The 16,110-nt window shown below is 48.3% G+C and overlaps 1 protein-coding gene across 2 annotated transcripts in view; it reads right to left on the bottom strand.

Moving 5' to 3' along the window:
* The window catches only part of GRIN2A (glutamate ionotropic receptor NMDA type subunit 2A), a 440,082-nt gene that overhangs the window by 178,211 nt on the left and 245,761 nt on the right, over window positions 1-16,110 (bottom strand). For both annotated transcript variants that reach the window (XM_068968089.1, XM_068968090.1), the window contains one exon: window positions 962-1,554. In XM_068968089.1, the coding sequence (XP_068824190.1) occupies window positions 962-1,554 (593 nt within the window). The remainder of the gene's footprint in view (window positions 1-961; window positions 1,555-16,110) is intronic.

The following is a 16,110-nucleotide window of genomic DNA, read 5'->3' as shown; positions in this document are numbered from 1 at the left end:
GTTCCATGACCCCAAAAGTCTACCTCTTAGAAACAAATCTAGAAAGATACTCGTACATGTATGTGAAAAGTCAGGTCAGGACAATCATCACTGAAGTTTAGTTTCTAATGGAAAAAATCTGAAACAACACAAATTTCTATTATTATGAAGACTGGATAAATAAAACTTGGGATAGCCCTATTGAGGAACGCAGTATGTAGGTTACAAGAAGTGTCAGTATTCCTATAGCTACATATTTACATATTCATATGCAGACCTATATATATATATGTTCACATGCATTTGCACACGTATGAATTCATATGTATGGTTACATACATCTGGGCTTCCCTGGTGGCTCAGATGGTAAAGAATCTGCCTGCAATGCAGGAGACCTGGGTTCAAGCCCCAGGTGCGGAAGGTCCCCTGGAGAAGTGAAAGGCTACCCACTCCAGTATTCTTGCCTGGAGAATCCCATGGACAGAGGAGCCTGTACAGTTCATGGGGTCACAGAGTCAGACACAAAGACCAGACACAAAGAGTGACTGTTAGTCACTCAGTCAATACATACATCTACATACATTCACATGTTTATATACATGTGTGTATATACACACTGATACACACATATATACACATTTATACTTAAGATATAACTATAGATAGAAGGTGGATAGATAGAAAGATAGGCAGATATACAGATCTCAAGCATAGGTTTCCAAGGTATACTGTTGAGTAAAAAAAGCAAGTTGCAGAAAACCAAGGAAGGATGCTGTTACTTAAAAACAAAAGGACATGAGAAGAGAGGAAGAGGGGAGAGGAGAACAAACAAGCAAGCCAGCAAATCCCACAGGCAGACACACAACATCCTCTATTCTCTGCACAGTTCAGCAAGGAGCATGTGTGACTGTTAGTACTGAAACAGACAACCACGACAAAACTCTGGTCCCACTTTGGGGGACAAGCAAAGAGCCCCTCTTACTGGTGCAGCGTGTGCATGGGGGCCTCCGGCTTCTCCGTCTGCCCGTAGCAGCTGGCCTTGGCCTCGGGGATGTAGGAGAACTTGTCCAACATGGAAGACGCAGCCGTGGTCAGGATGCCCAGCCCGTCTCGCACCCTCGCCTCCAGGCTGTAGTCCCAGTCGTCGTAGGAGACGGAAATGAGTCCCGATGGAAACTCTTTGGGGATGAGCTCCGTGTTCCCAGAGACCAAGCTGGGGACGATCCAGAAGAAATCGTACCCGGTGAGGCCGAGGGAGCGGGCCTCGCTCAGGATGAGAACCGCCTCGTCTTTGGAACAGTAGAGCAAGATGACGGAAGAGTGGATCTTCTTCAGCTGGACTTGCGTCTTTGCGTCCTCGAAGGACGTGTCCAGCGTGATCACGTTCTGCATGTCCCAGCCCACAAAGCTGTTGTCCACCGTGGTCTTGATGAAGCTGATGAAGTCCCTGTAGCCAGGGAAGATGGTGGTCACCAGGGAGAAGACATGCCAGTCATAATCCTGCATGATCTTCAGCATGACCGTGGCTTGCTGCTGGATGGATGCTCCAAATTGGAAGAAGGTAGACGTTGGATCCTGCCATGGGGTGAAAAGAAAGCAAAACAGCAAATGAGGCAGAAGGCAGCCTACATATGACCATCTGTCTTTGTAGCTCCTTCCTAGAAGTGATGGGAAAGAAATCACATGCCTGATCATTCGCAAATATTCCTGATCACCTACTGTAGGCCACACTCTGGAATAGATAATGGAAATGCAGAGATGAAGGAGGTCCCTCAACTTGGAGCCCAGAGCCTGTAACAGTGAAGGACATCTGTTAATTTGCCAGCTTCACTATCTACCAGTTCATCACACCACCAACCCTTTGGGTCCCCAGACACTACCTGACCCCCAGACTCAGGACTGGAAAATGAAGCCGGGAAACAACATCAGGAGATGGGGGAGCTTTCTGATGACAGACTCAGAGCACCCGGAGTCCGTTGTTTCTGGAGCCAATTACTCTAGACCTGCTGGTTACATAAGCCACACTTAAACTATTCTGAGCAAGGTTTCGGTCACTTGAACTTTAGATTTTTGTGAAATATGGACTGTGATAAACACCAGGTGGACATCTCTCTGATCAATAAATATTTGCTGATCACCTAATTACATGGCAACAGCATGCTAGCACTTGATACACATGGTCTCTGCCTTCATAGACATGGAATAAAAGTGAGGAAGAGTAACTTCAATGAACTGATTGCTAAGAGAGGCATAAGGAGACGCTGAAGTTTCAAAAGAGGGAAACCAGTGGACAGTGTAGTCAGAGGAGCCCTGGGGATACATCTTGACTGTTTCAGGAGCTGGAGATAAATGGATGATGGCCTGTGATGTAGGGGGATGAGATGATGTTGAAGAGCTTAGCAGAAACCCTGTCACATACCGCCTCAGGAGCCGTGTCAGATCTTATACTGAGCATAAGGGTGAGTGCCTGAATGCTTACCCTGGAAAGTGACATGGTTACTTGTGTTGGGTTAAAGGGTCCCTCATAGTCCTAACATCTCCCCAAGTCATGACCCTGATCATAACAGCAAATATCTGTTTAGAAAAAGAACAGGTGATGCACACAGTTGTGCCATTTCCAAACCCTTAACTTGTCAGATTTCTGTGATGATCCTGTGAGGCTGGTACTGTCATTGGAAGGACTGGATGCTGAAGCTCCAATACTTTGGCTATCTGATTTAAAAAGTCAACTCATTGGAAAAGACCCCGATGCTGGGAAAGATTGAGGGCAGGAGGAGAAGCGGGCGACAGAGGATGAGATGGTTGGATGGCATCACCGACTCAATGGACATGAGTTTGAGCAAATTCTGAGAGATGGTGAAGGACAGGGAAGCCTGGAGTGCTGCAGTCCATGGCGTCGCAGAGTCAGACACAACTGAGCAACTGAGCAACAGCAACTGCTGGCAGGGGCAAATGAGCCTCAGGACAGTCCATGGCAAGTCAGCATCCAAACTCAGGTTTTGGTTCAACTTCCTGCCCTCCTCCCAAAATACCACCACTGGGATCACTGAAGATGTCCATAAAGTAGGTGCTTAAACCATGTCATGGACCCACTGGCATGGTGTGAAAACGATGGCTAAACAGAAAGTATCAACCTGTATTATGGCAAAACAGGGTTTGACAATTGTTGAGATGTATTTTTTTTCTGGAAACTGAACGAATTTTTAGAGGGTCCTTATCATATTGCTGCGATTCATGGGGTTGCAAAGAGTCAGACACGACTGAGCGACTGAACTGAACTGAACTATCATATTGCAGCCATGTTTGCATTTTGCCTTCTGTACTTACCATGTATGTTTAACACATCCTCAATTGTATGGATACGGCGATTCCATTTCATGCATGTGTGCATGTGTGTGTCTGTGAGTAGATGATTCCATTCATGTCTTTCAGAGCAATACTTTGTAGCTGTGCATGTCACATCTTTCAACAAGTCTGCATAATTTTCCCTGAGGATGCTCACTGAATAGAAAATTTTATCCAAAAAGGCTAAAAGCTACAGTTCTTAGAAATATCCCCCTTTTCCTAAAGTGCATGGTGTTTGGGGGGATAAATTGAGTGCAGCGTGGCCTGAAGGCAGAGAGAAAAAACAGAAATAAACGCCTTCTGGGTCCCTTTCAACATTACAGTTCTATGAATTTTACCTAATTAAATCAATTAAATTGGGTAACAGATTTAAAGACTTTGGATAATTATCTTTTTCCCTACAGTAGCTTTTGGAGAAATCCAATATTCTTGGATTGACTAATCACTTTAAATCATGCCTCAACAAGGCTGCGAACTGCTTAAGGGCAGAGATTGCTGTCCTCACCCGTGTCCCCGAAACCTGGCAGAAGCTCTGGCACATGACCCGTCAGTAAGTGGAGAGTGAGGGAGTGCATGAGGGGACAGATGTGTGAGTGCAGCCTGAGAGAGATGTCCTTGATTTAAACACAGCGCAGAAAGGGGAGAATTCAGCATCCAAACCTGCATTTTGTGTGACTCTCGAACGTCATGTCCAAAAAATGAAAGTTTTCCACATTCTCATCCCACTATTCTGAGGAACCACTGCACCATCCAATGCCCAAAATATACCAGTGTACCCTTTATTGACAAAGAGGGCTTCCCTGGTGGCTCAGTGGTAAAGAATTCACCTGCCAAGCAGGACGTGTGGGTTCGATCCCTGGGTTGGAAGGCTCTCCTGGAGAAGGAAATGGAAACTCACTCCAGTAAGCTTGCCCGGGAAATTCCACGCTCGGAGGAGCCTGGCGGGCTACAGAGAGTTGGACACGTGGGATCTTAGTGCCCTGACTGAGGACCGAACACGTGGGATCTTAGTGCCCTGACTGAGGACCGAACACGTGTCTCTGCACTGCAAGGTGGATTCCCGGCCACTGGACCAGCAGAGAAGTCCTGGTAATTCACTCCTGACTCGAGCATCTCAACAATTAGCCTTGTCCTTGGCTGCCTGATTGAAATTTCTAAAACACTGCTGTAACACACACCTCTCCTCTCCTCTGTAGCCATCGATGGCTCCCGTGGACCTATTACATTCAGTTTAGACCCTCTACCCCTTCACGCACACCAGTCAAACTTTATAGTTGAAACAGCACGGGCTCTGGGGTCTGTCAGACCTGAGTTCAAGTCCTGGCTCTGCATTAACTGCCACGTGCCTAGTCATCAGTTGCGATCCTTTGGACTGTAGCACACTTGGCTCCTCTGTCCATGACATTTTCCAGGCAAGAATACTGGAGTGGGTTGGCATTTCCTTCTCCAGGGGATCTTCCAGATGCACGGACCAAACCCACACCTCCTGCACTGGCAGGTGGATTCTTTACTTGCTGAGCCACAGAGGAAGCCCAGCTAGCCATGTGACCATGGCTACCTAAACCTCCTGGATCTGAGTTTCTTTGCCTATGACACGGTAACTGTGAACACCATCCACAGGGCTGCTGTGAGGATAAGACGAACCAGCAGGAGTGAAAGGCTCATTTAACCCACGTCTGAGTCTCATGGTTCAGGGGCTCCCCTCCTCATCCTCTGTTCTCCCAGTGGTCCCCAACCTTTTTGGCACTAGGGACCAGTTTCGTGGAAGACAATTTCCCCACAGACCAGGGACAGTGGGCATGATTTAGGGATGATTCAAGTGCATTACATTTATTGTGCACTTTATTTCTAGCACTATTACGTTAGCTCCACCTCAGATCATCAGGCATTTAGATTCCAGAGCCTGGGGACCCCTGCTCTAGATAGACCACATGGACACTGCCAGAAACCTAAGTGGGTCAGATCCTTATTATAAGTAAAAATGGTATCTCCAGGTCTACTGACATGATAGTTTTGCATTCCCTTCTCCGTCCAAAACCAGATCATCCAGCCCGTTCATCCTGAGCCCAAGGGGCTGCACCAAGAGAAGGAAGAGATGAATCATGCTTTGAAGAGAAACCGTGGCTAATGTCCTTTACGGACCTCAAGCACCACTGCCATTTCCATTGGCGTCTGAAACTTAAACTTCCAAAACCACGGCGGACCAAAGGCAATGTATACCCCTCGGAGGGATGAAAGCCAGAAGTTATTTGCAAAAGGAGACACAGACGTAGAGAACAGACTTTCGGACTCAGTGGGAGGAGAACAGGGTGGGACGATTTGAGAGCATATCATTGAAACATCTACATGACTAGATGTAAAATAGATAACCAGTGTAAGTTTGACGTATGATGCAGGGCACCCAAAGCAGGGGCTCTGTGACAACCTGGAGGGATGGGGTGGGGGGGGATTCCCGAGGGAGAGAGGACACGTGTACCTATGGCCGATTCATACTGATATATGGCAAAAACCATCACAATATTGTACAGTAATTACCCTTCTTTTTTTTTTTTAAGTTTAAAACATTTTATTAATGAATTAAGTCAAATTACAATGACAAAACAAAGGAAAAATTTCAAGTAAATTTAATAATTTTTTTAAAAGCATAATTGCACAGCGAGGCACTGACAAGGCTTGTGTTTAGCTTTGGGATTTTCAAAGGTGGCTCTATGGACGTGCAGGAGGTGATGGGGGAGTCTGACCACACGCCTGGGACCTAGCATCTGATGTGTGTGCCAAATGGGCCTTTGTTTCAAGGCCCTCCTGCACCTTCTTTCCGATTCCCACCTGGGCAGCAAAGGCTGACCCTCCTGCACATCCCTCCTCCCACCATCACTCAGCCTGCCCCCTTCAGGCCCCACAAATCAGCCTGACCAACTCTGGCACCGGCTCCCTCAGCAGCATGCTGCCAGGGCAGAGGAACAGATTTCAGACACCCGCTTTGGTTCTGGAGCAAAAGTGGTTCCCTCCCCAAGCTCATGGCTCTGCAGAAGCAGAACAAACCATTTCAAACCCAGAGTCGAGGGGCAGTGAAGTGTGGGATTATGGGTGTCTGCTTTCTACTCTGCGTTCCAGTCCTGCCGTGACTGTCATTCTAGAATGCTCCAGACCTTGCTGAGTTCCCGGGGTGAGACCTGACTCCATGGGGATCAAGGTCTGATGCTTAATAGAGTCTAAAACCAACTCTCATTACACGTACCCATTTAGAGGCTATAAAGAACACCCACGCCCATTATCTCTTTGATTCTAACTACTCAAGAGATGAGGTGCTGCCAGTGGTTATAACCCTCGTGGATGGCATTTCTCATAAAGACACAGGGAGAAGGGTAAATGATTTCCCTAAAATCCACATGGCCCCACGCTGACAACAGCTGACTTATTGCAAGATGTTATCCATTGTTTCTTTACACACACCAGTGGCTTTCACTGCTGGCTACACAGGAGAATCACTTGGAGAGCTAAAAAAAAAAAAGAAAAAAAATACCAGTGTTCATGCTCCATGTCCAGCTCCAGCTGAAACTGAATTTCTGTGACCTGAGTACATGAATGGCAAAGCTGACACATTTGTTTTTCCTCTATCTTCTCTCAGCAGCAGGTGAGCATTGCTCACGTTTGTATCTTCAAAGCCTAGCGCCCTGTCTGACACACAGTAGGGGCCCAATAAATATTTGGTGAGAAAAATAAATGAGCAGGAAACTCATCCCGAGGAAGCAAGAGAGAACTGGCTGCTGTTGTTAACCCGGAACCCATTTCCATAGCTTATTTTCCTCTGCCTGCCACGTGGGCACCAAAACAAAAAAGCATAGTCTTGCAAAAGACCCAACAAAGATCTTGAAAGACTCCTTGGGAATTTGCTTTCCGCCTGGCTAAGCCCTGATGTCCTTTCTGCTCCTCTTGTCGTGTATCAACTGAGCTAGTAAGCATATTTTATTTCATTTTTCATGGATGAGAGGAAAAGTAGAAATGTCAAGCTCGAGGAGCCTGAGGATTCAGATGAATAGAATGCTCACATACATGCAAGCTGGATCTGTTTCACTAGAGGATCTCTCTTCCTCTCATCTGCCTGCTACCTCCTCCGTCATCAGCAGCAATATCACCGCCATCACCACCTTCTTCAGCATTGCCATCCAGCCATCCTCACCTTCGTCATCACGGTCATCACCGCAACCAGCATTTATTCTATATGAAGTTGCTCCTGTGTAGTCGCTAAGTCGTGTCCGACTCTTTGCAACCCCATGGACTGTAGCCTGCCAGGCTCCTCTGTCCATGGGATTCTCCAGGCAGGAATACTGGAGTGGGTTGCCATGCCCTTCTTCCAGGGGATCTTAACCCAGGGATCAAACCTGCTGCTGCTGCTGCTAACTCGCTTCAGTCATGTCTGACTCTGTGCGACCCCACAGACGGCAGCCCATCAGGCTCCCCCGTCCCTGGGATTCTCCAGGCAAGAACACTGGAGTGGGTTGCCATTTCCTTCTCCAATGCATGAGAGTGAAAAGTGAAAGTGAAGTCGCTCAGTCATGTCTGACTCTTAGCGACCCCATGGACTGTGGCCCACCAGGCTCCTCCGTCCATGGGATTTTCCAGGCAAGAGTGCTGGAGTGCAGTGCCACTGCCTTTTCCAAGGGATCAAACCTGTGTCTCCTGAATTGGCAGGTGGGTTCTTTACCACTGAGCCACCTGGGAAGCCCCTCTCTATATAATACAATGTGATATATAGTAGCAAGTATTATTTTTAAAGGTTAAAAACACTGGCTCAGAGAATGTAACTTGCCCAAACCCATAGAACCAGTACATGGCAGAGGCAGGATTCAAGGCTAGGTGATCCAAATCCAAAATCTGGTTGCTTAGCTACCGGGAAACACTGATTCCAGGTATGCAGAACAGGAGAAAGGTGTGAGAGTGTGTGTGTGTGTGTGGTGAATACCACCACTAATCTTTCTTGAGGCATCGAACTGGAAATCCCTCAGAAATGGGCAACCAGTAGCAACGACCTCACATCAGGTGTCAAGCAGGGTATGCGGGAGAGCGGAACTGAGCGGGGAAGTCACACCCAGGGGCCGTTTCCCCAAATCACACCAGCTCCACCACGCACAAACACAATATCCCACTCCAGGCAGCCTCCACCCATTGGACCATTCTATGATCCATGATCTATCCTTCACTTGGCTCCTCTCAGAAGACACGGACAGGTTGTTCCCTCATTTATGGCTGTAGTCCACCACTTCTCAAGCCAAGCCGCATCCACATCATCTTTATCACCCAACGGGTTTACTTCATTTTCTTTTCCCTGTCGCACCTGCTCATGTTCAGACCCTTGGCAGTTCTCTCTCTAACTGTACAGAAGGAGCCTCTTATCTAGAGTGCCTACCCTGATCTCCCCTTTCCCCTGGGCACCCTCCACACTGCTGCTGGATCTGTCTTTCTAACGTTCAAGCTGGACCACAGGGCCCTCCTCTTTACATTTTTCAGCAGCTCCAACAGCCTTCAAGATAAAGTGGAGACACACACCAACCCCATCACAGTCTGGACTCAAGTGTTTGGGACTCAGGATCTCCATCAGCACCTGTGAGAGGTCAGGGACTCCATGAACATGTGATAAGCTGAATTACTGAGAGAGCTAACTAAGCTAAGTAATGAGTGCTTGTAAAGAAACCCAAAGGAAGTCTTCATACGTTCCCCGGTCCATCATGCCCCCAAAACACACCAGCCCCATTCCCCACAGACACAGAATTCCACTCCAAGCAACCTCACTGGACCATTTTATGATCTGTGGTCTATCTTCCATTTTGCTTTTGTCGGGAGCTGGTGGACCAGCATTTGTCAAAAATAACCTAACAAATCCTTTCTCAGCTCTTTCCTCTCCTCTCTTCAAATTAGAAGTTTAGTGTTAGGTTTCTAGTGAGTGTTGGGTTCCCAGCTAGGGTAGCTGTGTCCAAGGTAGCTGAAGAATTTTGATTCAGAGACCAGGAGAGGAACACTTGAATCTGTGCACTAGCCTCTCAGAATAAAGTGGGAAGGATGGGTGTCGGGCAAGATAACTACAAAGGAGAACACTATGACTTGGGGTGGAGTAAGGAAGGAGCCATGTAAAGCGACTAAGCCTTCAACTGTCTTTTAGCCTGGCTTTCCAATACAGCACCTACTGACCACGGGCTTCCCAGGTGGCCCTGCGGTAAAGAACCGGTCTGCTGATGCAGGAGACATAAGAGACGCAGGTTCAGTCCCTGGGTTGGGAAGATCCCCTGGAGGAGGAAAAGGCAACTCATTCCAGTATTCCAGCCTGGAGAATCCCCTGGACAGAGAAGCCTGGTGGGCTATGGTCCACAGAGTAGAAAAGACTCAGACACAACTGAAGCAACTTAGCATGTACTGAGCACACATGACTATTTACACTGATTCTTAAAATATGAACAATAAAATAATTGTTTCTCAGTCACTAACCACATTTTAAGAGGCTCAAAAATCTTCAAAGCTGATGCTCTCCCCTACCAGTCCGACCCCAAAAGATGCCAAATCAGTTGGTCTGGGATGGAGTTCAGAATATACCTAATTCCCCTGGGTAAGTCTAATGTGCAGCCAAGATTGAAAACACTAACCCAAGTCTTCAGCATCCAACCCTTAGTTATGTATTAGCTTACCTGGGGAAGGTTTTATACCTTCAGATTTCCAGGCTCCATGCCATCTCCACTGAATCAGCATCTCACCTAGAGGAATCCTAGGATATATATTTACCCCTAAATATGCTAATCCTTTGCCCCCCTGATGCAAAGAGCTGACTCATAGGAACAGATCCCGATGCTGGGAAAGATTGGAGGCAAAAAGAAAGGGGGGGCGGCAGAGGATGAGATGGCTGGACGGCATCGCCGACTCAATGGACATGAGTGTGAGCAAACTCTGAGAGATGCTGAAGGACAGGGAAGCCTGGCTTGCTGCAGTCCATGGGGTCGAAGAGAGTCAGATGCCACTTAGCGACTGAACAACAACAAAGTGCATAAGGCGCTTGGCATGTTGCGGGGGCTCAGTCAAGTCGACCTGGAGTTAGTAGAGGTGGACAGATGGTAACCTTGACCGTGAAGCCTCGTCTCATGTCCACCATGGCCTCCTTACTGCCCCACTTCCGACATATTCCCCCTTTCTGAATTTTCAGCACCGTGATCGTTCCAGCCCACCCCTCAGCCCTCTGTGTGGTTGCCTGGGTGCACGCATCTCGCCTGTCCTTCAGACTAGAATTCTCAAGGACAGGAGCCCTCACCCTTCTGAGTCCTCATCAACCCCTTGCATGGCAGTGCGCCACGGTTCTGGGAATGAAACGGGGAGTAACATCCCCAGGGTGCAAGGCTGAAAGGGAGCAGAGCTGGAGACCAGTGCTTTATGGACTTGAGTGAGCCTGCGGGTCTACTGCTCTAGGAGGAGACGTCCATCTAGAATCGCCTCTCGTTCATTCGGCGACTATTAACAAACTCCCGCTATGTGCCCAGCATTGTTCTAGGAAAGGGAATCAAGGGAAGGAGGCTTCCAAAGTGAAGATGCCCACTCTTGGGAACTTTACATTCTTATGGCAGGAGATGGGCTCCCCTGGTAGCTTGGCTGCTAAAGAATCTGCCTGCAATGCGGGAGAGCTGGGTTTAATCCCTGGGTTGGGAAGATCCCCTGGAGGAGGACATGGCAAACCACTCTAGTATTCCTGCCTGGAGAACCCCCATGGACAGAGGAGCCTGGCGGGCTACAGCCCAGGGGGAGTTAGAAAGAGTCGGACATGACTGAGCGACTAAGCACAGCACATGGGAGGAGACAGATAAGGAGAAAGGAAATCAGATAGGCAGCAGTTCAAGGAGGGAGGGGAGAGGAGTGCCCTTTTTGATCATCTGGTCTGTTACCCTGGAGCAGATCGAAAGAAAATAAAGGAGTTGTCAGCCAGGCAAAGCTGAGGAGTGGGCTGGAGGTAAGGAGAGCCCTCCAAGCAGAAGGAGCTGCATGCACAAAGGTAAGAAAGGGCCTGGAAGGTCAGGGAACAGAAGGAAGATCAGAACAGTTGCAGTTGAATCTGCCATCAAGAGGGTGGTGAGAAAAGTTAGGACAGGCAGCAGAGCCCACATGTTACAGTGAGAGCTCTGAAGATCATGGCAAGGGGGCTGGATTTAATTCCTAGGTCCTTTTTATTCCAAAGAATTCCTCTGCTAAAGGCACCAGTAGTATCTCCTAGCTCGGGAGAGGATCTGGAACTTTGGGGATGTTGGCATTTCATGTGAGCCAGCCCCATTTTTCTCTTTGGAATTCCTACCTGTGCCAGGAGGGGAGCCTCCCTTGAAGATGCAGGAAGGCAGGTAACTGTTTGCTACATCATTCAGTCACCTGGTGCCCTAACCTTGAATAGTGTGGCGAGGACAACCATGTCTGCTGGGGCCATTCAGAGCTCATCCCAGTTCACCATCCAGAGTCAAGCCCTCCCTCTAACAGATACCACAGTGCCAGAGGAGAGACTTCACAGAGGCATGGAGAGATTATGCCTTGCTTCCAGCTGCAACTAGCTCAGGACAGTCCAGCATCCCCCACATTCCTCAGAAGCATATCCTCACTCTTAGACCAGTCCTGCTCTCTGGATCATTAGCAGGGCTGGCCAAGAAGAGACACCTGCTGAGATTCAGGCCCTTATTTCTATGCAAGGATGCAGCAAAGGCCCAAGCTGGCTTCACCCGGTGCTCTGTCAACCTGCGGGTGACCATCTGACTCAAGCCTTCCAAACAGGGTTGTTAGCGATTATAGATTGTCTGAGGCTGCTGCTGCTGCTAAGTCGCTTCAGTCACGTCCGACTCTGTGTGACCCCATAGACAGCAGCCCACCAGGCTCCCCCATCCCTGGGATTCTCCAGGCAAGAACACTGGAGTGGGTTGCCATTTCCTTCTCCAATGCATGAAAGCAAAAAGTGAAAGTGAAGTCGTTCAGTCGTGTCTGACTCTTTGCAACCCCATGGACAGCAGCCTACCAGGCTCCTTCATCCATGGGATTTTCCAGGCAAGAGTACTGGAGTGGGGTGCCATCGCCTTCTAGGTCTACCCATTCTCACAGAGAAAACCAGAGGGAAATTCTACCTGATCAGATCACTGAGCCAGGTCTCTAAAGAGCTGATAGCGAGAGCATCTTTTTTTGGAGGTCCCAAGTGTAACTGGCCTACTGACCTTTCTCTGTGCACCTAAAGCCATTTTTATTTCAGATTCCTTTTCTTAAAGAAGCATGAGCCTCCCTGAGCCACACCATGGGTATCTGCCATTCCGACCGCTGAGCATCTCTTCCTCCTTTACGGGTCATCGTAAATTTCCACAGGGAGCCATCATTTCCCCTTTCTCAGTCAAACCAACTGGCCCACCCAATTCCCTTAGGGCTGGCAATTAATTCATGGGTAGGAACACATCCTAAGTGGTGCAATCAGAGTGATTCTTGGGATTTGTGGGAGAGCAATTAGAAAGAGTTTCTCTTACTGTTAGACTTAAACCTGTAAGTATATTCAGCCAGAATTTCTAACAACCATCCCACCAAGACACAGTATCTTGAGAAGGAAGTCATCAGAGTCAAAGGAAAAAATTAGGGTTAGGACAAGATGGAGATGTGCGACTTGGAGTTACCATGTCGTGTTGAGCACCTTGTTCAAGCCAGACCTGAAGCCTTGTTGTCATTGTGCTGTGCTTAGTTGCTCAGTTGTGTCCAGCTCTTTGTGAGCACATGGGCTGTGGCCCACCAGGCTCCTCTGTCCATGGGGATTCTCCTGGCAAGAATACTGGAGTGGGTTGCCATGCCCTCCTCCAGGGGAATCTTTCCAACCCAGGGATCAAACCCAGGTCTCCTGCATTGCAGGCAGATTCTTTACCAACTGAGCCACCAGAGAAACCCAAGAATACTGGACTGGGTAGTCTATCCCTTCTGTAGATGATCTTATCAAGCCAGGAATCAAACCAGGGTCCCCTGCATTGCAGGCAGATTCTTTACCAGCTGAGCTACACCCATCAGTTCAGTTCAGTTCAGTTCAGTTGCTCAGTCGTGTCCGACTCTTTGCGACCCCATGAATCACAGCACGCCAGGCCTCCCTGTCCATCACCAACTCCCAGAGTTCACTCAGACTCACATCCATCGAGTCAGTGATGCCATCCAGCCATCTCATCCTCGGTCATCCCCTTCTCCTCCTGCCCCCAATCCCTCCCAGCATCAGAGTCTTTTCCAATGAGTCAACTCTTCGCATGAGGTGGCCAAAGTACTGGAGTTTCAGCTTTAGCATCATTCCTTCCAAAGAAATCCCAGGGCTGATCTCCTTCAGAATGGACTGGTTGGATCTCCTTGCAGTCCAAGGGACTCTCAAGAGTCTTCTCCAACACCACAGGTCAAAAGCATCAATTCTTCGGTGCTCAGCCTTCTTCACAGTCCAACTCTCACATCCATACATGACCACTGGAAAAACCGTAGCCTTGACTAGATGGACCTTAGTCAGCAAAGCAATGTCTCTGCTTTTGAATATGCTGTTTAGGTTGGTCATAACTTTCCTTCCAAGGAGTAAGCGTCTTTTAATTTCATTGCTGCAATCACCATCTGCAGTGATTTTGGAGCCCCCCAAAATAAAGTCTGACACTGTTTCCACTGTCTCCCCATCTATTTCCCATGGAGTGATGGGACCAGATGCCATGATCTTCGTTTCCTGAATGTTGAGCTTTAAGCCAATTTTTTCATTCTCCTCTTTTACTTTCATCAAGAGGGTTTTTAGTGCCACCTAATTATTTCCTTGGATGTCTGAACAACAGCTACACTATTTTGGACTTTTAATTGTAGTATTCTCCTTAATACCCAAAGCAGATGTCACAGTTAACAATGTCACTGTCTTTCTACGTAAGAGAAGATGAAAGAATCAGGATGTTGTCCTTGCATGTCCCAGTTAATAGCCAATTAGTGACTTCATTTCGCTTAAGCCAATTTGAATTAGCTTTTCTGTCACTGGCAACCAAAGATTCCTGACCATTTTAGGGAAGGGAAAAAAATGGAGAATAATGTGACTCATTCTTCACTCATCTTCCAAACTTGGATCAGAAGAATCTGGGCCACAGAGTAGGGCATGTCCCTTTGCCATCCTTCCCTTTTCTGATCCTTGCTTCTTCCCCCGGGGGCAGCTGCCTCTCTCCACATGTATCTCTCTTCCTTGCATGAGCTCTTCATCCTTCCTTGATTTTGGGGGGTATTTTGTTTTTTCTTTCATATGCTACTGAGCTTGGCTTCCTCTCAGTCAGTCTGACAGCCGTGCTGTCATGACCAAAAGGAAAGATGTGACAAGTTGCCACCAATAATAATCGCTTGTCATTATCTGTTTCAGCGAGGAGGAAAAGCAAACAGGTCCCGTTCATTACGTTCCCGTCTCTGGCTGTCACACACAGAGGGGCTGCCGGGGCGCTGAAGTCGGCAGCTTTATTTTGGAAAAAGGAGAATCCCAGGCTTTCCTATGATACTTGGAAGGGGCAGGCTCTGGTGGTAAACATTTTAGTAGAAACGTCTTCTTCAAAATGCCCTGATGTTCCCTAAGAAATATCCATGAACAGCGCTGGAATCCAAGCCTTCGGAGGAAATCGCTTCTCCATTTGGGAATCTGGGTGTTTGGGGAGTCTACCTGGCATAGCCACTGATGCCAAATATACGGAGGGTTCAAGTCTTAGCTCTCTGTCTTGCTAATGTCAGGGTCTTGGGCAACATCCATCTTCTCTCGGAGGCTGCGTTTTCTCATTTTCAAAAGGGAGGGAATTTCAGTCCCCGCTTTCAAGAGGTTGTGGTGATGAGATGATGCATGAACAGTTCTCGGCACATACCGAGAGCTTGATTAATGAGAGCTGGAACCACCGCGGCTGCTGTCATCAGGAAAGAATGAACCACAATGACGACAATGAAGCCCCAAACACTCCAACCCACCAGTGCAGCATTAATGAAAATACAGACAGTTCCCTTGGGGCTCCCCTCTACATGCTTCCTAAATGTCCTAACATGACACCATCACTTCAAAGGAGCTCTTACTCTGTGCCAGGCACCAGCTGAGCACAGGTGACAACTCATCTCAGTGTTCAAATGGCAAGGCCTGTGTTCCTGGAGCCCCTTAAGTGCTGGGAAAATCAGGGTGACCCTCTTAGCCAAGCAGAGAAGTCTAACCGCATTTAATTGTCACACTAACCTTTCAGCAAATGTATTTCTGTTCCCATTTAACAGTGCAGGAAGTTGAGGATATAAATATGCTTCTTTATTTTAAGGAGCATCAGAACCATGGGGGGCTCTTATTCCGCTGCAGACTCAGACTCTGTGGGTGTGGATTGGGGCATTGCTAACAAGCTCTCAGGTGGCGCTGATGCTGCTGGTCAGCGGACTAAGCTTTGAGCAGCAGCGCTGCAGCCGCTGGCCCCATGCCCAAGGTTGCCCAGTGTCTGGCAGAACAGAGGTTCAGACCTCCAGGCTGACCCCACAGGAGCCTTCAGCTGTGACGCCAGGTGGACTCTGTCTTCCAGGGAAGGGAGGGGAGGGCGTCAGTTGTCTGACATCCTGGCCCCTGTGTGTTTCCATCAGCCTCCTGGCTGAGACAGCTACGTGTCACAGCCTGTCGGTCCCATCATCTTATCCGACAAAGTGCTTGCAGGGAGAGGCTGTGAGTCAGAGCTTAACTGCGCTGGAGGGAGGGAGGCAGAGGGGCCTGCCCCAGGGAACCGCCCCCTCCCGGGAGCGCAAGGCCACCCAAAG

The sequence above is a fragment of the Capricornis sumatraensis genome, chromosome 3, assembly GCF_032405125.1.
Source record: "Capricornis sumatraensis isolate serow.1 chromosome 3, serow.2, whole genome shotgun sequence".
Lineage (NCBI taxonomy): Eukaryota > Metazoa > Chordata > Mammalia > Artiodactyla > Bovidae > Capricornis > Capricornis sumatraensis.
This window is presented reverse-complemented; position numbering and strand designations above follow the sequence as displayed.